Here is a 25894-nt window from a genome sequence, read left to right as displayed (position 1 = left end):
GTACGTGGTGCACAGACATACATGGAGGTAAAATACTCATACACATAAATAATAATACAGTTGTAAAAATAGAATAAAGCTTTAGAAAAGGGGGACGCCACTGAGCCCATGAAATCTCCCTTTCTCTCTGTCTCTCTCTCTGTGTCTCTGTCTCTCTCTCTCTCACTCACTCTGTCTCTCTCTCTTTCTCTGAAAAGGTCTCCAGCATCCCAGGCTGACTTTGAACTGTCTGCAGATGTATCCGACCTTAAACTTCAGACTGTGTGCGCCACCACACCCAGTTTTCCACTGGTGTTTTTGCTTTCTCCTCGTTTGAATTTCGCAATGGGACTTCAAGAATCTGGCATTATCCTAGAGGGTTATGGCCTAGATTATGTGACAAATACTGGATTTCACACCAAAGAGGTAGTTAATTCTTAGCTTTAAAAAAAACAAAGAAACAAACAAAAGTGAAGCCCTAACATGGCCTCATAAATCACAATATTCATCTTTGTGACATCATATTACTAACCATGAAGATCAGTACTTGTAAAAAAATTTTAATATTTGTACCAATATTTAAAGTAAATTTCCAGAAAGAATGTGATATGTAAAGCCAGCACAGCGTTCAAAAAGATCTAATATAAATCAGAATCAGAAACTCGATTGTATTTCTTTCGAACTATTCCTCCACTAACTTAGGTGCAAATAGCAGACATTATTTTTTATTTTTCTCAGATTTCTATTTAGTATGATACCCCAGATTCATATCTTTTCTGCGCTCCTGCTTCCTGGGCTTACTTTGTTTCTGTGTAACCAACCTGCCTTTGATCTCTGTGTTCACTAAAGTCTATGAGGTCTTGTGATGAGGGTGTTTGGCCTCAGGAATGACTGAACTTTAAAAGGAAGAAGATTGGATAGGAGGTGAAAGTGATAGGAGGAAGTGAGTTGACCTTTTCATAATACAGAAGGATTTCTGGGATTCTATTAACACACCCAGAGATACAGAAGATACATTGGGAGAGATACAATGAGAGACTATTATATACTGTAATGTTTCTTCTACATAATCTAATGTGTATCTGTGTGCCTAAAAGCTCATTTAAGCATCATTAAGAATCATAAAAATAATCAGAAAACTTGAAATAATGAACAAAGTAAAAGAAAAAATTACCCTTTCATGTAAAATTATACACACATTGAAAAGGATGATTTAGGATGAGTGAAAAGGAGGGAGACAGTGAAAATAAGAGTATTAGATTTCAATTAAACTTTTAATTTAGAAATAATTGTAGATTTACATGTAATTGTAAAAAGTAATGCAACAGAATCCCATATGCCTTTTCTTGGTTTCCCATAATGGCAATGGTTAGCAAAACTATAGTTCTAGAGCATTGGATTTTCATGAGGTGGGGTAGGATAAGTTGTGAGTGAAGTGTAATGATTAAACAATTAAGACATTTCTAAAATACTCAACTAAACCATTCCACTTAGTTCAGAGTGGTGTCATGGAAGAAATGTGACTTTAGAAGGAAACTCACTTTAAGATTAAAGTTTTAGACCCCAGTCATAAAACAGGGCAACCAGCATTGGACCGAACCAAGCCTTCTGAATGTGGGTGTCAGTTAGGAGGCTGGGGCAGTCTATGGGACCTCTGACAATGGAACCAGTATTTATCCCTAGTGCACAAATGGATTTTGAGAGCCCATGGAGGACTACCCTCTCCTAGGCTTAGGCCCTTCCCCAAATGATGTGACAGACTTTAATGATCCCCCATGAAAGGCCTCAGTCTCCTGATGGATGGGGAGGGGTGGGATGGGGAGGTCAGTGGGAGGCTTGGGAGGATGGGAGGGAGAGGGAACTGGGATTGATACATAAAATAAGATTGTTTCTAAAGTAAATAAAACAAAAAAAGAAAGAAAAATTAAAAATAAATAAAAACAAAAAACCCACAAAAATGAAATAATAAAAAACAAAGGTATCAAAGGAAGAGCCAACTTTAGTGTGTAATAGTTAATAGTTCACAATGCTGACTACCTTTTGTTCTGTGAGGTATGGTGTGCATATTTGTAAAAAAAAATTAAAGCTGCAGCCATTGGGCCAAATGGATTATTTCAGGTCTAGAATACAACTTGAAAATTTTGGAACAGAGATGTGTGTTATAGCTGGACATCAGAAAAGAGAAAAAAGAAAATATTCCACAGATACTTACTAAGCAAAATAAGTATAGTTTTTGATGGAGGCAACAACCAGAGAAGACCATTTGGACAGAAGTTTTTTCCATGTAATAATAGTTCACAACCAAACATTTACTCACACCACACATAGTTCCTTTATTGATTATATAGATAAATTTAGCAAACAGATTTGTGAAGCCTAATTATCTGTCTACCCTCTATGTGTCACCCAACTAACTGGGAAAGCTGAATATGTGTTGATCATACTAGATTAAAATATTTCCATTTGTTCTTTATCCCTACATTTCAGTGAGCTATTGTAACAGTAATTTTGTCTTTTGTCTTACAATAGCAGCCAGATTGAATTATGTTTCAGATTTTGAATTCTTGCTATAAATAGTGGGCTGAGCAGCTGGGCTAGGGAGAGAGGTGAGGATGGGACCAGAAAGAGCTAAGGTTTATTTCAGGCATCCAAGCAGGCATTCTGAAACCACACGCCAAGCCAGCTCTGCTGTGTGGCCACGGTGAATTGTAGTGCTTCTGTCATTCATGTAGAAAGACAGCCAGGACTGAAATACACTGTCACAACCTAGTACTGCGGGTTATGATAGGCCTCAGAGTTTCTTAGGCCAGTGGAGAGGCTTGGAAGAGGCAGCAGGAAGTAGAATGTTTGGAGGTTTCCAGAACGTGTTTTGAAGCTCTTGGTATCCTTCACATGGGACACAGTTTACTGTGGTGAGGAAGAAACCATTAAAAACCAAAACCATCTCAAAAGGGATATAAAAGCCCTTTGCTGAACTAAAACATACGTATAGACTAGAATTCATAGGAAACCAACTGGACTATGTCCATCCTTTTTATAAACAAACTCCCATTGTTCTGTATTGAAATGTTTCCATTATTACAGAGCATGTGTATTTCCCTCCTATTCTGCTTTAAGAGATAACTTGATCTACATCATGCTCTCACAGAGTTGAGCTCTTCTCACACGTGACCATCCCTGTCAGGGAGCAACAGCTTCACTTGGCAGAGGCAGGAAGATTACTTCTGTGGGCCCTGTAGGCCCTTCCCTCCATTACACTAACAATAGGATGGAGGAGAGTTGTCCATCTTACTCCCTCTTCCATGTTCCCCTGTCACAGGGGACTGTCATTCAGTTTGGACCTTGAGGGACATGCATGGTAGGACATTAACGCAGTGTGTTCTATGTCACATAGAACACCTACTAGACCTAGTCTCTGACATTGGGACCTAAAACAACAGACTGCCAACCTAGGTGTTTCAACATCATTATAAACTGGGATCTGAGTTTAGAGAACATGCACATGATTTTTTAAAATTATAGTTTCTTACTAAATTACAGAGAACCATTTTCCCACTCAGTATGTGTTGTTTAAGATAGGAACTAATAGGAATATATTCTTTACAGGGAAAAAGATTTCAGCTGGTATCTATACTACAAATTCAAACTTCAGAAAATGTTTGTGCTAAGAATTCAAAACCTTAATCATGCTTATTTCTGAGCAGCAGGACTATAGATGACTTATTGTAAACTCATTTTCTTTTCTTTTTGACTCTATGTGTGTGTGTGTGTGTGTGTGTGTGTGTGCACGTGCACCTGTATGTGTTTATGTGGGCACATGCACGAGTATGTGCACATGTAATCACCTGTGTGAGCAGCTGTGGAGGCCAGAGGTTGATGCTGGGCATCTTCTCTATTGGGTGCCTCACGATCTTTGAAACGGGTTTTCTCTCTGACTCTGGAACTCACACACTGGTTACAATGGCTGGCTACTTACCTCTCTAACTACCTTCCTTAACACTTCCACTGCAGCCGGGGTTGTAGATGAAGTCAATTTTAATGTGGGTACTAGAGTCCTCATACTTGCATGGCAAGTGTTTTTCCAAGTGAATCATCTCCCCAGCTCCCTCTCCTAAAATTTTCTAATAAATTCTATTTACAAAGGTGTTGCCACATAGTATATGCAAAATTGAACAGAAGGCTCCAAGGAGCTCGGGCCAGCATGAAATTAGAGATTATTTTTCTTGCCACTTTCCAGGAAACATACTATTTCAAGCATAAGGCACATGGTTAGGCTACCTGTAAGCAAAGGCAAGGGAAATAGACACATCCTTGGAAGGGTAGAAACTGTACCTGACTTTCCTTTAGGGCAGTGGTTCTCAACCTTCCTAATGGTACAACCCATTAATACAGTTCTTTATGTGATGGTGACCCCCCAATCATAAAGTTGTTTTCATTGCTGCTTAATATATTTTTGATAGTTATAAATTGCAATGTAAACATCTGTGCTTTCTGATGATCTTAGGCAACTCCTGTGAATGGGTCATTTGACCCCAAAGAGGTTGTGACCCATAGTTTGAGAACTGATGCTCTAGGAAAGAACATTGAATAGCTGAAGGCTGGCATTAGGGCCCTTGAAGTCTATGGTACTTTTGCAATATGTGAGTATAAGAAATTGAATAATAAATATAAACAAAAATAAGGATGTGCATTCAAATTCCTCTATTATTTTCAACCATCTTTTATCTTTTCCTTACACATAGAATAAAAGTCTGTTGTTGGTGTGGCTTGCTCTGTTTGATTTTGTTTGATTTGCTGCCAAAACCATACAGACTCTCCTCTTGTTGAGATAATAACTAGATCTGTTTTCCATTAAATATTTCAACATTGAATGTTGTGGGTACTTTCCCCTTCTTGACAACCTATGACAATGCTGCTTAGGGAAATGTGGCCTGCTTTCAGGTCAGTGAAGACCTGTGACAGAAATCCCTAAGGCTAAGGCTAAAATTGGGCATCATGACTGACCTAAGAAGCTAGATGTACTCACTCATTTGCACGCCATTCACTGAGCTAAGCTAGGTAATGCTGGAGCTTGCCTGGGTTTTCCCATCGTCTCTCAATCTTCACCTACATAGAATGCTTTCTTTATCTGACAGTGGTCTGAGTTGACATGGAGAAAAGATCACAGATCAGATGACTTTCTAATATCACCCCAAGCCTAATACACACACACACACACACACACACACACACACACACACACTGTGTCAGCTTGATAAACACACACACACTCGCACACGCACACACACGTGCACACGCGTTATTCCAGGTTAATCAAAGCATGCCTCTGACTTAACTACAATGTTCTCATGGTGACCTGCAAGTCACCTGTCCCTTTACATACTTTGGCAATAATGACAGCAGGTGGGTAGTGAGCACCGTCCAGCAGCTAAGCTGTGAAGGAGTTAATGAATGAAGAGTTGATCAGTTAGTGAACTGGCAGCAGCTTCAGCTACTTCTACACTCATGTCCATGTTTCTAAGAGTTATGAACATTCTAGAGGGCTTATTATCCAATCAAAAATTAAAACATTAGGAAGTGGAGGACAGGCAAAAAGAATTTCAATTACAGCATAGTCAGGGGTGACATTAGAAAAAATAGTACAAAACTGAACCTCACAGTGAGGAGGGTGAACAATCTTACCATACTGAAGCAAAGAAAAGTGTATACAAAACCCACCATGCTCCAATCAGCTTTATTAGAATAACACAGCAAATGTGAGTACAGCTGAGACGTGATTCGAAGTGTTGTGAGCTGAAGTTGAGCACGTAATGAAGCACTGTAAGTGATTTGTCTTGGCCACCTGTGCTGAGACTGTCTCTAAAAAGTACGCGGTGAGGTGGACAGTTCTGTCAGCTGCACACAATCACCTGGGAAGGGACTCCAGTGAGGGGTTGTCTGGATCAGGTTAGGCAGACTGTTTTTGCTATTTTAATTGACATGCCCATTGCGGGCAACACCATTCCCTGGGTTTGGTGGACTGTGTAGCTATGGGGCGGAGCACACATAAGGAGGCATGCCTTTTCTCCCCAGTATGCCATGTGACCAGCTGTTTCAAGCTCCTGCCTGTATGCTTTTCCCACAATGCCCTGGGACCCTCTCTCCTGTAAGCCAGTATTGGCAGGCTATTTTACTGCAGCAACAGAAATGAAAGTAGAAAACAAGAATGATATAAAACAAACAAAACTCAGAGACCACAAACAGGAGCTCAGCCCAACCATGACATCTGGTGAGAAGGTTCGGCTCAGCCCAGCAGGTGGTTTCAAATTCATACTGAGTGAATTTCTCACTCCATTGGATACAAACATGGACTTGGAATTCCAGGAGAGGCATCGTCTTACTTACATTTTGTGTTCTTTAAACTGATCCTCAACATAGACAGATATTTAGTAAATTAGGCTGACTCTGAAGATCATTTCATTACATAAGTAAAAGTATGAAGTTGACAGAGAGTTGAGCTTCACCAGGGCAGGATTCTGTTTTTCAGGGAAGGAAATGGAAAGAAAAAAGAAATGGTGGCCATATGCCAAGAGTGATTGCCATAAAAGAGTTGAGCTTCACCAGGGCAGGGTTCTGTTTTTCAGGGAAGGAAATGGAAAGAAAAAAGAAATGGTGGCCATATGCCAAGAGTGATTGCCATAAAAGGTTCAAAAAAACTGAGCCAGGTGTCAGCCTAAGGGACACGGCGAGATGACAAGGGCTTGGAGCCACCAGTGGGAACTGGAAGAAAGAGACAAGACGAGGCCGGTGACACAGTGAGCTGGAAGTTCAGATCCTCAAAGTACAGAAGGCTGGGGTGGTGACAGGTTCCGGGAAGACTCTGGAGGAAGTGGAAGTGGCGAAGGTGGGGTTGAAGAGAGCTCACTGGGCGTGAACAAGGAAGGCACTAAGAACCTCTGCTGCTGGAGGTTGTGTATACTGGTGGAGGCGGGAAAATAACGGTTGCTGTTATATTACAACTGAGTAGTAATAGTTTTATAATTGTGGGTACATACTAAGAAACTAAATTCTGAACCAAAGCCATAAACATGGTAAAACAAAAACAAAACAAAAGCACTCTTAACCAAAGTTAGAAGGTAAAAAATAAACTAAGAAAGTTATTGACAACATGTAGGAAGGAAGATGAATATTTTAAAAGGTGTTTTAAAATAATGAGGAAATATATAAACAATAATTTTAAAAAGCTAAGAATGTAGCAGGGCGTTGGTGGTGCACGCCTTTAATCCCAGCACTTGGGAGGCAGAGACAGGAGGATCTCTATGAGTTCGAGGCCAGTCTGGTCTACAGAGCAAGTTCCAGGACAGCTTCCAAAACAATACAGAGAAACCCTATCTCAAAAAACAAAACAAAACAAACAAAAAAGCTAAGAACGTGAAAGGGGACTAAATTATAAAGACTAAGAAATATACAAGAAGATTTTTTTTCAGGAGGAATGATACAGAGAAAAGATTTCCCAGCCACTAGGAATGAAAATCAGGACTATTGAATTTTGGTTAGCAACTGACATTAAAAACAAAACAAAACAAACAACAACAGCAAAAAACCTAAAACAAACAAATAAATCCCAACCTTAATCAATTTGTTTTTTGAGGAAGAGTTTTTCTTTGTAACCCTGGCCGGCCAGAAACTTATGTAGACAGGCTGATCCCAAACTCAGAGATCCACCAGCCTCTGCCTCCTGAACGCTGGGACTGAAGGCATGTGCCACCATGCTCAGCCTTAATATGCTTTCTAACACTTCCATTTCTGAGAGTCTATTCTAAGAAAGTAAGCAAACGAATAAACAAAAACATATTTATCTGGGGATCAGTAACATCAGAAATAAATTTAGAAGTACTAGGCATCATGAAACGACTTGCAACAGATTGCTGAATGAAAATATTCTTCTAAGATTACATACCTTTCTATGAAAATGTGTGTGTGTGTGTGTGTCTGTCTGTCTGTCTGTCTGTCTGTATATGTGTGAATAAGTTCCCAAATATCTGAAAGTCTCCAACCATGGTCAGTGACTTTCTCTGAGTGCTGATATTTGTTTATACATTTGTTTTCTCCTTATTGTTGAACAGTTTGGATTGTATACAAGGACCACTTACAGCTGTGCTGAGATCCTCGTTCCTGTCTCTGCCCTTCCTTGAACTCCTCTCCCTTCCATTCTCTGCTCTGAAGCACACACTAGAAAGGTCTCTTTTTTTCATCTCTCTACTTGGAATGGAAGCACCACCACTCTCTCTCCATACTTCAACCCCTTTCTCTGCACTTAACTCTATCTACCATATCTTCTTTTTATTTATTTATACATTGTATGACTTCCTCGCCTGGACCAAGGAGTAAGCCTCACAGAGCCAATGGCCATGTGTTTAATAAGTAAGTGTTGAAAATTAATAAATGAAATAGTTTCCATTCTAAGCTGAACATCTTACAAACTAATTCCCAGATAATTCCTTTGGGGGAAAGAGTTATTCATTCATAAACACTTGAATTTTACTTAGCCCTATAGTTATAAGTTCAGTTGACCTCTGGAGTGGCAGGGCTTACATCATTTTCTCTTTTGAATCCATGATGATCACTGAATTAAATAACTTGTACCCAAGACTACTGAAAGCTTATTTCCCAAATTTGTTACCTATTTCAGAGAAATTTCAAAGAAGAACACAGAAATTTCATGCTAGGGTAAAAAAAAAACAAGCAAGCAAACAAACAAACAAAAAACCTATGAATTACCTTCTCATTGAGTTTGTGAATATTGTTTCTTCTTGTAAATAGGGAGACAGACAGCACTTCCCCTCCTCAATACCAGAATTAAGGACCTCAGGACAACTCTGAATTTAGGACTAGAAGCCCTGAGAAAGATGCACCCGCCACCCCACTGATACTGGGTGCGTGGACTTCACGGTGCTGCTGTATCTGTTTAGAACATGAGAGAAAATACTAGAAAGAGAACAGCAGTCTCAAACTTGTGTTCACCTGCTTGTTTCTCAGCGGCTGGACCACTTCTCTGACACACAGCTCCAGATCCGTGACGTAATCCCTCTCGGTCTGTATCAGCTCCCTGATGATCTTTGCCCGCTTCGCCATCATCCGACCCATCTGTTGCTCTTCCTCAGGGGTTGGGGTCTCAGCTGAGGAGCGCTCAGTCTGTGGAGTCATCTTTTCTGTTAAACAACAACATGTTCGGGTGAGGTACTCAGATGTGGTTTCTTTTTACAACGAGAGGTCGTTATTAGCCAGGTGAAAGGCTTAGGCATCTTCGCAGTGGGTGCTGGGAGGTCCTATGTTAGTTCCCCACTAGATTGGGATCCTAAAAACAAGACGAAGTCGAGAGAGAACTGCTTCCACTATGACATGAAATAATAGTCAAATGTCAGGGCTTCTAACACATCCCATTGCTAGAATCTTAGTCTACAAATTTAACTTTAGACATATAAAAACTCAGTTTAGGACTTCTGAACCTGTCTGCTTTTGAAAACAAGGGACATTTTGATTAGGAAACGAAATACCTCCCAATTCTGTTTGTCCTGGTTACTAAAAACAATTACGCAGTAGGTAATACACAGTGGAACGAAAATCAACCAAATGAAACTGGGATTTTGTTTTGTTTTGTTCTTTCCTTTTCATTCATAATCAGAACCTATGAACAGTGAGACAGAGGGGGATTTAAAAATAAAACTACAAAAAACCCCTACAATTTCTCATGGATTACCTTTGATATTGTGTAAACCTTGCTATTCTTTATTTATTGAACCAACCTGACTATTTTTCGTTTGTTCATTCATTCATTGATTTGTTTTGTTTTTAAGTCACAGTATTGAGATGTTAAATAAACGGCATGTCTCACATGCAGCCAATTATTCATATGAGAAATTAAGATTAGAAAGTTAAAATCAGCTGGGCGTTGGTGGCGCACGCCTTTAATCCCAGCACTCGGGAGGCAAAGGCAGGCAGATCTCTCTGAGTTCAAGGCCAGCCTAGTCTACAGAGCGAGTTCCAGGACAGCCTCCAAAACAATACAGAGTAACCCTGTCTCAAAAAAACCAATAAATGAATAAATAATAAATAAAGTTAAAATCATCAAGGAAAAACATCTCACAGCAATATGAAACTCTGAAAGCTACAAACTTGCTGCAGTAAGTTCAGACCAGAACCTGAAACTGGAGAAGTCATAGATATCAGGGCTTTCTGTCTCTCTCTCTCTCTGCATGTGTGTGTGCCCATGCACATTGTGTATCTGACTTAAGATTGAAGTTTAACTTTCATGTTAGTCTCTGCACTTGAAGACATAATTTTATTTCATTTAAGGTTAATACTATTCTTATGACTGGTATGTTGATAAAACAACCTTTACAAAAAGATCTTGAAAACTCTGTACAGGAAATAAAAAAGGTACAAACCACAATTTATACAAGTGGAAGCAAAGAGAACTCTTCACCTGGCTGACCCTGGAAGGGAAGCTAATGGGCAATTGGAGGAGGGTTCAAGAGAGGAAACAATGGTTTGTTATAAAGAGGAATGCCCAAGAAGGGGAGTAGACACTTTAGAAAGCAAAGAGCCTTTTCTTTCTGCCCGACTAACTCCAGCAATTTAGAAAAGTGCATAACCAAACATTTGTGGAGAATGTTGTAAAGGAAACTCCAACATCAGATTGTACTAGAGCTGGTATCAATCCTCCTGTCATTAGGGAAGACCATGGCTTTGATAAGGGACATAAAACCATCTGATTTTACAAGCTTAGGCCATTCCACATTAAATAAACAATTTCCGGGGGCTGTATCAGAAGAAAGAATCTACAGAAAGAGAATGAATGTTGGCGTAGGGGTGTTCTGCAGCCTTCATATGTTTATCTGCTATGGGAATGTGGGGTATGCTTGTCAATCAGCAGAGATTTTAATAGACAGTTGCATAATCCAGTATCCCAGAGCCCCCAGATTAAGAGGACACATTGTATCCAGTGTGCTTACTATTAGTTCTATGGGATATGAAAGGAGGAAGGTTCCTTTGTGAGGGGAGACACAGCAGGGAGAGGTCATGCAGGCAGCTGTTGAGAACCTGTAAGGGTTTTTATTGTTGTGGTTTTGTTTTGAGGTTAGGTTGACCTTGAATTCTCTAAGCAGCTGAAGATGAACTGAAACTTTTAGTCCTCCTGCCTCTGCCTCCCATGTACTGGGAATACCAGTATATGTTACCATGCCCAACTTTCAGATTTATGCAATACTAGGAGTAAAACCCAGGGGTTGTCCATGCCAAACAAGCATTCTAATGGCAGTAGTAGTAGCAGAAGCAAGAAAGACAGGGAAGTAAATTTTCAGGTTTTATTAAATATTGTATGTGTTTAAAGCTACACAACATTATTTAACTCACATGTATAGAGACATGGCTGAGTGGGGGCTCCGAGAAGGCAGAGAGAGAGACTGACAATGTGTAAGGAGTCTGTACTCCGGGGTTATATGAAATATAGCACAGGAAATCATGTCTCTGGCAGAGAGGGCACAAGCAGCCCTAACCCTGACCCTGAGTCCAATTGCTCAGCAGTATCTTGAAAACTAAACAGACACACTTTACAAAATCAATCTAAGAACCTAACAAGGACATTCACCCATCTTTGTTGAGGAAATACCCCTAACACATGTCTCTAGATTCCTTCCAGTTCTAAATTCCAGTCCTCAACTCCATGTCAGCTTCTTCTCCGTGGGTTCCAGTTGTTGCGTATTAAAACATACTACAACAGATTTTTTAAATAAAAAATGATAAAGTTTTTTTTTGTAGTGCTACTTAGCAGCTTGCTCATAACTGTGGAGCCTGGGGGCCTTTCGGTTGATAGAAGATGTTGGTCAAGATGCTCAATTTCAAAGGTGTTTTTCAGGAGCAAAAACCTTGTCATAGAATTGAGAGTTGAGCAACCTCCTAGATGTCTTTGTTTGTTTTTCTGACTCAAGTTTACTACGGAACAAAGACTCAGCTTGCATCATTTTATGGTCAGATCTCCAAACATTTGATGTTTGCTTGTGTTCTTAAACTAACAACATCTCCACAATGCATTGCGGACACTGAGTTTTGCTTTAACAAGCTCCTTCTCGCCTTTTGAAACGTCTCGTGTGTTTGATTTACACCAAGTTTTACATAGAAACATATTTGTAGCACAGCACAGCCAGCAGCTACCATCACAGTCAGTAGGCACTGTAAAACCAATATGCAGCTGAGGCTAAAAGAACATTTAAATTCTTATAACCGGAAATATACCCCTGATTGATAAAGGCATAGCGTGTGGTGTCTCTTTGCCATTCTCCACTTGTGTCACCTGCAAACATTCTTCTTGGAGCTCTGGTGATGAATCTGAACTGTTCTTATGTTACATTTCGTGAGCATTCACAGTCAAGGATGAGGGACAGCTGCTTGAGTGCTGTAGCTATGACAGAATTCACCGGGCAGCTTATGTGGAAGCTTTGTGGAATCCCTAAAACAACACACATGGTAAGCTTCCCCAGAGGCAGGGCAGCCACGGAGATCTGAGATCTTTAAAGAAAGACCCATGCCGAGCATCCCCTAGGTGAAGAAGCCATGAGATTCTTTATTCTGTAGTGTTCATACTGGTTCTCGTTTCAATCACTGGTGTTAGCAACATGTGAAAGCACAAACACGCTCTGCTCTGTGTTTCACTTCCTGTGCTGTGCTTAGCAGCACATGGCATGAGACAGCCACACTTTTGTGCACAGCACTTTCTGTTAGGTTTTTTCCCCCCAAATATGAGTTCAGGATGTCTGTAAAATAGCCCAAGTTAAGCTGCAATGTTCTGCATATTATTTGAATTCCTCTTTTATGGATCTTCAATTTGTGTGGTACATAATCCATCCTATATCCAGACACAATGTGGTTCAGCTTTTCACCACCCAGTGCAAATAGTTATCCCATTGTTTTATGATTGACAGCTAGTCAAGAGAAATGCTTGTTCCTAAAGTGGACACATCAGACAGGAGAGAAGGAGAAAAATGAATATAGAAGTGTGTGTGATGACTAATATGGTCTTCAGAATCCTGAGAACTTGCTGGGGTAGGGCACATGCATGAGGAAGACCCTGGTACTTTATGGGTACAAAGGATAGGAAAAGATGTAGAATGGTAATTGACGTTTCGGGATGGGGACAGAAGGCTTCCTTCACTGGTAGTCAGGTTCTCCATAGAATTAGTGGTGTGTTTGTTGCTGCTAATATTACTATTGCTAATTGGAGATGGACTTAAGAAATACTTTTTCAAACTGTAAAGTAATATGTATTTGTAATAACTACTATCAAAGGTAAGTACATAGACTTCAGAGCCAGAGAATACGGGTTCAAACTTTGCCTCTACCATTTATTAGAGCTGTCATAAGCAGCAAACTCTTTAGCACTTTATATGTAAAATTCCTCATCTATAAATTAGGATAATGGTAGCAAAGCATTAGAAAGCCGTTTTGAGAATGAAAATGAATTGATGTTTGTTAATCCTTTGAAAAGTATAATATATTTATAGCACATGACAGGTAAACGGTTATTATGATTAGCTGTCTTCTTTTTTGTAGTTGCAATATGTTTCCACCATATTAATAGCTGCCTTATAGTTTAGTGTGCAACCTCACAAAATATTTTCATTCATTGACAGAATATTATTAAAATAGTTCATTTATTTGATTTTCAACATTAGTAGGCTTACATACTTCTTCTGTAACCACTTTTTGAACTTTTAAAGTGAACTTAACTTTAAAACAATTTTCTTTAAAAATAGTTTCAACATATTTGTTACTATTATTGCATAAGTAAGTGTGTGTGTGTGTGTGTGTGTGTGTGTGTGTGTGTGAGAGAAAGAGAGAGAGAGAGGAGTTGGTTCTCTCCTTTACATGAGTTCCAGAGATAAAACTCAGGTCATCATACTTTTGTGGCAAGTCCTTTACTTGCTGAGTCATCCTGTGTGTCCCTTTTGTACCTTATACAGTATGTAGTAGGAATCTCTTATGAAGTGTGTGCATACTGTTTCAACAGTGGGATAGTGGTATCACCACATCTGTTGCCTGTTCTATCTAACCCTTATTTTGTGTATGAGTGTGTGTGTGTGTGTGTGTGTGTGTGTGAACTAAAGTCTAACGAGATTCAAATACGTCTATTATCTAGGACACATTTTAAATTAAGTCCAGCAAGAGGGAACACACTCTGGAGGAAGAGTAGAAATAAAACCATCAAAAGTGTTTCAAAATAGGAGCATTAATATCTCTGTCCTTCCCCCAGCCTTTGCTCTGGGTGAGGACAGAGAAAAAGTCTCCTCTGATAAAGCTCTGACAGGCTCTTCTATGTGCTTTGGATCTGAGCTTATTGAGTGTTTAACAATTAATTATTAGGTCCTAAAACTGTCCTGGGAACTGGGACACAGCTATTTTAAAACATCAAATAACGAGTCTCATTTCTCATGCCATTTCACTTCTAGTGGGGGAGAAGCATGCGTAGTTGCAATGTGTTATTTAAGATCTTCAAAGGTGATAAGAGACATGGGGGCAACGAAGCGAGGAGGACTGCTTGTAAGAACTTAAATGGCATAATGATTTTAAATAAGAGGCCAAGAAGGGTTTACTATTGAGCAAGAATGTGAAGGACTGGAAACACAGGTAAGTGGGTTTTAGTGGAGAAACCGGTTAGTGGAAAGCTGAGGTCCAAATGGGCAAGCTTCATTTAGGATGAGGAAGGTCAGTGGCCAGGAAAGGAGATAAGAGAATTACAGGAAAGGACAGCTTGGGAGAGACTGTGATGGCTTGAAAGGGTTTTAAGTATGCACACCACACCTTCATAAGACAAAGGCATTAACACATTTTCAATGCTTTGAAGTTAAGCATATACATCAAAATACTGAGAACAGTCACTCAAATATGTGACATTTCAAAACCCGTGGAGACAAAATGGAATGGGAGGGGAAATGAACAATCCAAAGGAAGAAAAGAAACAGAAAGGAACAAGTGTAGGGCAGTCACTCAATCATAAGAAATCAATAGCCAGCAACCGAGTATTTAAAATCCATATGCTGTTCACGCAAGAGAACCAAGCACATGAGAAAAGCAGGGGTGAGCTTATTTTGTAAACACCACACAATCAGTGGTTGGAAGAAAGACAATGTGGCTATTTCCGTACCAGACTAAATAGACTGGGGTAAAAAGAGAATGGGCAGTGTGTAACATTTAGGTGTTCTGTTCATGAGGAAGACAGGGAATTCCAGACTCCTTATGAATATCAAAACATTACATGACCATGAATCAAAATACTTGAAAACTGTGTGCAGAACTAAACAAACCACCCCATCATGATCTGTAACACTGAGAACACAGTGTGGTACCCAACAGGAAAGAAAACACTTCCAACAGGCACTCAAGAGATACAGGTTCTTTTCAAGACCTCGAATAACGTTTCTGAAAATGTGCCATACTCTAAATCATAAAGTTTCAAAGAATTGGTAAATAAGAACCATGAATTCAGTGAAATTAAGGTAGAAATTAACAAAACTTATGGCATATATGCTTTGGAATTGATATTAAAACTACCAATTTACTAATTGTAACATGAAAAAAATTAAAATATGGGCCAGAGGATGGCTCAGAGGGCAAAAAAACCTCTCTTCTTGCAAGTTTAAAGACCTGACTGTCATTCTCAGAAACTACATAGAAGTGGAAGGAATGAGCCTACTCTACAAAGTTCTTCTCTGACCTCCACATATACACTTCTTGAAGCACACACCTACACATACACACACTACATCATACACTACACACACACACACACACACACACACACACACACACACACACACACACACAGTAAATGCAATTAACTATGGGCAAGAAATCATCCTCTAAAATGGTAAATATATGTTACATCTAAGGATGAGGAAAAACCTTACATACTAAAACATGTAGAATGTGCTTAAAGTGTTACATATTGAAAATGCTTACATTTGTGTATGAATAAAGAAGGAAGGGGGCCTCCCCTTCGCCTGCAGCTAGAGTAGTGTGTCAGCTGTCATCAGAAAGGATCTTTTTCAATAAACGGGGACTCATTCAGTGACATACATTGGTCAACATACAGTGCTCAGCACTAAACTAGACATCTATATCTTATTGCTTGTCCCCAAGGCTCTGGGATCATCACAGAAGAGGGGACACAAAGACTATACTTGCAGTACATGACAGTATTACTACATACATGTACTTACAGTGACTATGACTGTGTGCACAAGACCTGCTCAAGATAAGGCAGACAAAATCCACATATGGATAGGAAGAGGGCTCATGAGTGTCCACCCTGGCCTGAGTAGCTACTGGCAATTGATGAGCAGTGAGGGAAGAAGTTTTAGCTTTATTTCCCAGAAGACACTATTTCTCAGAGCCAGCTATTATAAAAAAATCAATGGACCATATTTAGAAATAAAACTGTGAGCTTTAATAAGATAAAAGCAATCGTAGAAGCACTGAAGAAGAAAAGGCCTGCAAAGAAATAACAATGGGATCCATGAATGACTAATAAAAAGGAGAAAAATGCCTTCAGAGGGTCAAGAGAAAAGAATTAGTGCCCTAGAATTGTGATTAGCAGGATTCTCTCAAGGATGAAGAGTCAATGAACATTCATTCCGTCAACAAATACCACCATAAAAGGAAATTTGGGAGGTTTTTCCCTCGCAGAGCAAATACTCTCATAGGGAATATTGAAATGAGAAAGGACTCTAAGGAAGACAGAACATGGACAGGAGGCTCTTGGTCAGGGGTACTATTGCTGTGACGAAACACCAGGACAAAGGCAACCCGGGGAGGAAAGGGTTTATTTGTCTTATGCTTCCACATCACAGTTCATCATAGAAGGAAGTCAGGACAGGAGATCAAGTATGGCAGGAACCTGGAGGCAGGAGCTGATGCAGAGGCCATGTAGGATGCTGCTTACTGCTTTGCTCCCTGTGACTTGCCCAGCCTACTTTCTTATAGAACCCAGGACCACCAGCCCAGGAATGGAACCACCCACAGTGGCCTTTGCCCACATGAATCACTAAGAAGATGCTCTACAGGCTTGCCCAGAGCCTTATCTCATGGATGCATTTACTCAATTGAGGTTTCCTCCTTTCAAATGACTCTAGCTTGTGTCAAGTTGACATAAAACTAGCCAGCACAGAGGCTAACAAAGGGCCAAGTGTGATGGTGCACACACCTTTCATCCTGATACTCGGAGGCAGAAGCAGGTACAGTTCTGTAAATTCAAGGCTAGCCTGGCTTACACAGTGAGTTCTCAAAATCGGGAAACAGCTAGATAAATAAAAATAAATTAACAACATTTTCTCATCCTAAAATATTTATTTTATCCACAGAACAATACCGTGCAAGAATGTAGCATGCTGAAACATATTATGGAGAAATGGCCAAAACTCTAAGGACAAGAGGTACTCTTAGGAGCATCTTGAATAGATAATTCTGATGGAAAAAAAGGACTTGATCTTGGCCCCTTGGAGTTTATATTTTAGAGTACAAGACTACTTGTTTCCAAATATACTAGAATTTGGATAGTAGCTACCATTGTACTCTCTCTGAAAATATTCCAACAATAAGAATTTAACTTAAGTGAAAATTAACACCCCAAGGAAAGCATAGTAGAAATCTAGGAACATTTACAGACATGCATTTCAAAGTATAATCCAGGGGTTGGAGAGATAGAGGATTGCTCTTGGACTTGGGTTTGGGTCCCAGCGCCCTCATGGTGGCTCGCAACTATCTGTAACTCCAATACCAGGATATCTACTGCCTTCTTCTAGTTTCCCATCGGCACCAGGAATTCATGTGGCATACATACATAAATTCAGGCACAACAGTCATATGCATGCATGCTAAAATAAATAAGTCCTATTTAAAAAATAAGGTGAAGATCTGGGTTTGTTGGTGCACACCTTTAATCCCAGCCTTCTGAAGGCAGAGACAATTGGATCTCAGTGTTTAAAGCCAGCCAGTCTTGAAAATAAAAACAAAAATGTGGGGGGAGCTTCCTGACATTAGCCTGTAACCTTGACATGAATATCACAGGTAAGCACACACACATGAGCACACATATACTACACACACAAACACATGTACATACTGGTATAAACTGTAACTTGATCACTTTTCTCTGGTGGTGTGCTTAGCACCTTCCAGTTCTATAAAAGCTAGCCAGTAGGGATGCTCTCCATTTTTTTTCGTGTTCTATGGCTCAAGTATGTGCTGTCTTCAGCAATATGGTCTTATGAAGTTTTTAAAGAGCTACCAAGAACAATGGCGATAGTCTGTGACATTTGGGCATCGGTGGTACCCCAATGGATAACATCTCCAAAAGAAACAACCCCCTCTTAGTACTTTATTTGCTAGGCTGTGAGGTTTAGTAGAGGCACTGTTGCTCCATGATAAGGTGACTCATTTAAAAGCTGATAAATGCTAATTATACATTCAAAAGGTCTTTAGTCTTAGCTATTGCCCCATCTTTCCTGATAGTCTCTCTTCTATCTTGACCTCACACCCACTACCTCATTTAACCCATCCTCTTCCTTTACTCTCCCTTTACCCTTTCTGTCATTGCATTCTATCTTCCCTTCATTGAAGGACACCCCCACCTTTCCTTGCTAATTTCCTTATCTCTATGAGTAGTTGTCTTAGGGTTTCTATTGCTGTGAGAAAATACCATGATTTAAAACCAAGTTGGCTAGGAAGGAGTTTACTTGGCTTGCATTTCCAGATCATAGTCCTTCATTGGAAGAAGTTAGGCCAGGAACTCAAGCAGGGCTGGAACATGGAGACATGAGCTGATACAGAGGGCAGGGAGGGGTCCTGCTTACTGGCTTGCTCAGCCTGCTTTCTTCTAGAACCCAGGACCACCATTCTAGGGATGGCACTGCCCACCATGGGCTGAGCCCTCCTGCACTGATCACTAACTGAGAAAATGCCTTACATCTGGATCTTATGGAAGAATTTCCTCAACAGAGCCTCCTTCCTCTCTGATGACTATAGCTCGTGTCAAGTTGACACATAAATCCAGCCAGTACAATAATCATCAATCTTACGCATCTATGTGAACCATGAGAGCTACAATAATGACCAGCCTGTCAAGACATGTGCACTGGTGCAATAATAGTATGAATGTCATGGGGGTAAGTCACCAGTTTCTGATTAGATTTAAAGCCAGTTTCTCAAGATGAAACCCATAAACTGACACTGTTATCATGGCCTAGAACCTGTGACTAGACAACATAGGCTCTATGAGAGAACCTATTACTATTATTCTGCTAAATGTATATAGGATTAAACTTACTCAAGATCATCGTCATCAACAACAACATTGTCATGATGGTTATTATTATTTTGTGTTTTTTTTTTCAAAACAGGATCTCACTATAAAACTCTGGCTGTCCTGGAACTCACTATGAAGATCAAGCTGTCCTAGAACCCATAGAGATCTGCCTGCCTATGCCTCCCAAGTGGCTGGGATTAAAGACATGTGCCACCATGCCTGGCTGTAATGACAGTGTTATACCCTTAGACTGGCAGTAAATGGAGACTGACACAGAGATGACAACTGGTCAAAGATCAGCAACTGTGGAGTGGTCAGCCCTAACTGGGACATCTATTTCACACCCTCTTTCTCCAAGGTGGGGGATCATTATGGAAGACAGGGAGGAAAGAGTGTAAGAGTCGAAGGCCATTTTCTGTCTTTCTAACCTATTTTATTATCTGTATGTCTGTCTTTCGGGCGTTTCAATTAGTTTTGAAGTGTGAGAACTCAGATTTGTTCTGATTTTTCATTACTGACTTTGTCTCCACCCCTTTCAGTGGCTGATAATAACAAAATTGTATCTTCATACACTGAGTGTCCCAAATCAATAATTCCTCAAAATTAACTGATTTCAGATTATGCAGAAAATAAAATGTGAAATTGTAAGTCAAAATTACAATATGAAAGAGAATAATATTTTCCAGCATTAGTGAAGCGTTCTCTTTGCACTTTTTAAAACTATTTGTTTGGTCAGGCGGTAGTGGTGCACACCTTTAATCCCAGTACTCGGGAGACAGAGGCAGGCAGATCTCTGTGAGTTCGAGGCCAGCCTGGTCTACAAAGTTAGTTCCAGGGCAGCTAGGGCTGTTACACGAAGAAACCCTGTCTCAAAAAATCAAAATGAATAAGTAAATAAAATATTTATATTTATACTTATTTTTGTGTGGTCTGTGTCAGTGAGTCTGCAGGTGTCTGTGGAGGACAGAAGAGGACATTGGGTCCCTTAGAGCTCTACGTATGATCCTGTGCCTCTGTCTATGAGCACTGGAAACTGAAGTCAGGTCCTCTGGAGGAGCAGCAAGTACTCTTAACCTCTGGGACATCTTGTCACCCTATCCCACAAGGACAGCTACGTTTTCACAAGATGAAAATGGTTTTGGATGTGGTGGTGGTGATGTTATAAATATTATGGATATATTCAACATCATTGAACTAAACAGTTACGGCGTTAACTTTTATAGACATTGCCAGGATTTTTTTTAATTGAGAGAAATACCATATAATGAGATCATAAAACATAAAGAGAACAGAGGCATCCAAGGCTTTCTGGATATATTAAAATTTCCCCACAATTTAACATTTATTATAGCAATTGAAAAGGAAGGGGTTCCAATGTCAGAAGCTGTGTTTCAAAATTCAACATGATTCTGCCTTAAGTTTGGAGTACAGCAATTTAAACGCAGTAGACTGTATTTTTAAAAAATATTGTAGGATAGGATTTCTAAACACCACACAGAGAGGGAGGCTTCTAAAAGGGGAGATGGGAGGTATAAACAGAGTAAGCCATATAAGCGAACACACCTTTGTTCCAGCTATCCCCCGGTGAAGAATGACCTTCATAGTTAATTACATTCCTGCACCTCTGCTGTTCCACTGTACCTCATGTGAGGCACACTTGACTGACAGCCTTGAGCGTGGCTTCCTTCTATCCTACACTGTGTGTGCTGCATCAAATTTCCTGGCAAAAATGTTATTTCAAGGTAATGTGTATAATAAAAACATTCTCTTGATGTCCTGGCAGCATTACTTGTGATAGTACTGTCAGAACGATAGCCACATTGATTAATAGTCACCTGCCAACTCAGAGACGTGCATCCTGGGTAAGAGGAGTCACGCACACCATCGCACCCTTACAAAATATAAAAATGAGTATGACTTCATGGTGAAATTCAACACAAAACGTCGACAAATTGCTAACGGAGGATAAGTTGGACCTGAGAGGGATAGTAATTTTAACACTTCCTACAGTTTCTCTCCTCCTTCATAGGTTACATTTCTTCCCCCATCGTTTTCATTGCAGCAAAATATGAACAGCATAAAAGTCACTGTGTTGACTGTTTTGAAGTGTGCAGTTTTGCAGTATCCAAAGCCTTCCATTATTGTGCAATCATTACTGCTGTATGTCCCCATTCCCAAAGTAAAACTCAATCCCTCATTTTCTGCTCCCCTCCACCATGCTGTGTTTTGTCTCACAAGTAGAACTGCTTTGGGCACTTCATTTTAATGGAGTTATACAGTATTTGTCCTAGGGTACCTGGCTTATTTCATTGGGCATAATGTCCTGAAGGTTCAACTATGCCATAGTGTGTATCAAAAGCCTCAGTTTTTAAGATTTAGTGATATTCCATTGCATGCACACATCGTATTTTATTCATGAAAACAAGCTAAAATTATTTTTATTATGTTAAATCATCATACATTGTCATTCTAATTATAATTTTCATAATATACTGTGTAAGCATGTAATGTACACACCAATTATCAAGTATTTATTTGTTAAGGACCAACTTTGTAAATATTCATTATCTATAATCTTTCTTATGACCTAAAAATGGAATATTGTGCTAATTTTAGTGGCGGAGAAATAGCATATAAATGTTAAGTAGAGTTTCTCCGATGATTCATAGATTATACTGAAGAACTGGGGTCTAGCCAGATGTGCTGGGCTGTGTAACTGGAGCTCTCTCGCTCTAACCCCTGACTGGCAATGTTGGTATCATGGCACGCTGTGCATATGCAATAGGGTTTTGTTGGACAGAGATATAGCTACAGGTCAATGCTGGCAGTGCCATTCACTGCTATATGACACCAAGCAAGTCATGTGGTGTCACTAAATTGTTTCATCTCTAGAACAGAACTAAGTAAAGCTGGCAATGGCAATAGCAATGAGCTATCTTTTTTTTTTTTTTTTTTTTTTGGTTTTACCAGACAGGGTTTCTCTGTATTGTTTTGGAGGCTGTTGGACCAGCCCGGCCTCGAACTCACGGAGATCTGCCTGCCTCTGCCTCCCAAGTGCTAGGATTAAAGGCGTGCACCACCACTGCCCAGCTGAGGTATCATTTTTAATTAGTGGCTCTGCATCACCTAACAGACATGAGTACTCCTTACCTTTTAACAGAAAGGAGTAGAAACACACAGAGGTTAAGTAATTTGTTCAAAGTCTCACTGTTTTACCTGATGGGGTCAGGTTTTGAACCTGAGTATTTTCATCTGGCTTCAAACCCTTCATTTTAGCGACTACTCACTACCTGGGACTTGTGGGAAGTGAGATAAAACATGGGGACAGCGTTGCCCATGCCTGACACACAGATACCCCTCCAAAAAGAGCACTTGTATTACCAAGAATTACTTATCATTGGTTCTGAATGGCCTAGACGGCCCTTCCCCCGACCTCCACCTGGGAAAGATCCCAGGGACAGAAGGAGTTGATTGTACATCCATCAGGACATTTCCCTGTCAATGGGAAAAGCAGAACTATCAAGGGCTACAACAAAGCCAGTTCAATGGCAGGCCTAATGTGTACATCATTACTCAGACGAATCCAAATGAGATGGGAATGTGCCTTGACTTGTCATTTGCCATAGTGTAATAATGATCAACTTCGAAAACCCCAATTATCTTCCGTTTATCTCAAGGCCCAATAACAGTGCTAAGAAGTTTCTGAGAATTCACTGAGAATTTTCTCAAGGATGTTCAACAGCAAGATGAGGAAAAGGCTGCCCCCTGGGGTACCATTTACTATTACTCTTAGACATCTGGGTGGCTATTCATTTAGATTGAGGTCTCTTCCTGGTGTTAATTACTAATGATTGCTAATAAATAATCATGGGCTTTTATGCTCATAATTGTGTCACTTGTCCCCTAGTGAAGAAGAGTTGTAAGTAGCAACTCTACATTTTGACCTTAAGGTTTTGCTCAATGCCTTATGTAATAACAGTTCTTGCTAGCATCATCTCTGGTCCCCTGATACAAGAGACAGCAGGTACATGTATACATCTCAACAGTTATTTATCAGACAACTTATAAAGTCACTTGATTGGAGAACAGAAGGGTAATATTTCAAAAATACCTAACCCCAAACTAATTTATAATCTTATCATAACCGTAAATGTATTCAGAACTAAGTAAAATCAGTAAGCATCAGAATTTGAAGCTAATAATTTTATAAATTTCCTAGTTTGGAGAGTTAAAGAAATTTTGTATCTCATTCAATATCAATTTAAAATTATCTATTGGATTTGAGTAGGTTCTGTTATAAATGTAGTAATGAATAATAATTCCACAGCCCCTACTGTCAGGAAACTGGGCAATCTAGAGATAATGATGGGTTATTAAAATCGCTGAGCAAGTCAGCATTTTCCCTTTGCTCCTTAAAACATACAGTGCGCCTATGCACTTCCCTTAATAATCAATTTTTACATTTTCCACAAATTAGTTGCGGACAGCAGCAATTCTGACTGCATTGCTGCATTTATTATTGTAATTACATTAACTTAACTAAACACACATAAATTGGCAAAATATGAGGGTGATAGAACATGTGTGTTTCTATAAAAGTTGATTTAATGCTTTGAAATAATTTTATAAAGTCAAGTTGCCAAGCCGTTAGAATTTGGATGAGACAAATGAAAAAGATTAAGAAGAAAATGATTCTAGAATGAACCTGAAAACCAATCACTTTGCAATTTAAAAACACCAGTCAATACTGAAAAAAAAACCCAGTGTACAGATTATAATTACCATATACTGTGACTTGGGCTGAAAAGCCTAGTGCAGTCTAGAAGCCAGGCTCTTTAACATAGCTAGGAGACAAGAGACATGCCATTAGCTAAAGGAGTAACATATGACTGAAAAAAATCAAGATGGGAAAAACGCCTTCATTCAACAGAAGTATAAATGTTAGCGGGCATGAGAAGATACTGTTTGCAGAGATTGTTATCGGCTATAGAGTAAAAGCATCCTTAAAACATCTCAGACTTTTAAGAACAAGTGCTAGCTAGTTTTGGGATTCTGTGACAAAACACACAAGGAAACAACTTGAAGAAATATTTATTATGGCTGTGGATCTGTCTCAGTTCATAATTAGATGACTCCACTGTTTCTGGGCCTGTAGGATGAGCATAATGGTAGAAAGGCATAGTAGGGTAGGGATACTCACCTCAGGGCAGCCAGGAAGCAGAGAGAGGGACTAGATACCCTGTGACCCACCTACCAGCAGTCAGGTTCACCTCACCTCCTATTAATAATGGCAGCAGATTATGAATAGATCAAAGGATTAATTCTTCAGGGAAGTCAGAGCCTCCAGGATCAATTAACCTCTTAGTAACTGGTTCTACTAGCTGGGGACCAAGTCTTCAACACTGTACCTTTTTGATAGAAATTTCATATTCAACCATAACTATGATAAGAACTGTGCAAGTCAAGAGGAACTTAGAAAGAAATTAGCGTGGGCTATCAGTCAGTTCAGGCTAAAGGAGGGTGAAGCCGAAGCTTAGATTTCTGAGTTGGTTGACCAGGTAGTGTGACCATAAAACCAAACAAGGAAAAATAGAAAAATCATGAGGAAGAGACAAGATGATAGCTGTACCTACTTTTATGCTTTACTTAGAGAACAAAACTAATTTCTAGGAAATGTAAGTCCAGGCTGGAGAGACGGTTCAGTGGTCAAGAGTATTTGCTGCTTCAACAGATGACCAGTGTTTGCCTCCTAGTATACACATCAGCAAACTCACAACTACCCCCAACTCCAGTTCCAGGGACTCCAATGTGCTCTTCTGGCCACCTTGAACATCAGGCACACATGCAGTGTACATATATGCCAACACTCACATATAAATGCTGTGGAATTTTGTTTATGATCTAATAAAGCTTGCCTGAAGATCAGAGTGCAAAGCTAGCCACACTATTTAGCCACAGAGACCAGACAATGGTGGTACACACCTTTAATCCCAGCACTGGGGAGACAAAGGCAGATGGATCTGTTAGTTCAAGGCCACCCTGAGATACAAGTTATTGAATCTGTCTGAAAAAGAAACAGCTCACATAAAGGTGATCCCAATACTTGGAATCACACGCTTTTAATCCCAACACTAGAGAGGTGGAGGCAGGAGTGATATGGCTGGGTGGAGGGAGGAAGATAAGGTGGGAAGAGACAAGAAAGAGATGAAATCTCAGTGAGTCTGAGATTTGTTGGACAGCAGTGAAGTCTTGAGATGCAAAAGGAGGACAGGATCACCTCTTCAGTCTAAGCATTGGTAGAGGTAAGAACTCCCAAGTGGCTGACTGCTTTGTTCTTCAGCTTTAACCCCAATATCTGTCTCTGAGTTTTTATTATTAAGAATAATTTGAATTCATGCTACATATACACATAAATCAAAGTAAATACATTTTTTAGAAAGAAAAAGAGTCAGCCATGTAAGCAAGAGAGGCAGAAACAGGTCAGACCATCATCTCCATCATCAGCATCAGCATCATAAGCATCATCAGTCTAATTTTCTTTAACCCAGGTCTTATTTCATACCTTTCCCCACACTTGCC

The 25894-nt window shown here is 39.8% G+C and overlaps 1 protein-coding gene across 1 annotated transcript in view; it reads right to left on the bottom strand.

Moving 5' to 3' along the window:
• Positions 1-25894, bottom strand: part of Arhgef38 (Rho guanine nucleotide exchange factor 38) — a 102433-nt gene that overhangs the window by 64118 nt on the left and 12421 nt on the right. The window contains exon 2 of the mRNA XM_013121901.3: positions 8983-9170. Coding sequence (XP_012977355.1) covers positions 8983-9170 — 188 coding nt within the window. The remainder of the gene's footprint in view (positions 1-8982; positions 9171-25894) is intronic.

The sequence above is a fragment of the Mesocricetus auratus genome, unplaced genomic scaffold, assembly GCF_017639785.1.
Source record: "Mesocricetus auratus isolate SY011 unplaced genomic scaffold, BCM_Maur_2.0 Super-Scaffold_100009, whole genome shotgun sequence".
NCBI lineage: Eukaryota > Metazoa > Chordata > Mammalia > Rodentia > Cricetidae > Mesocricetus > Mesocricetus auratus.
The sequence above is the reverse complement of the archived record's forward strand: the minus strand, read 5'-3'. Positions and strand labels throughout refer to the sequence as shown.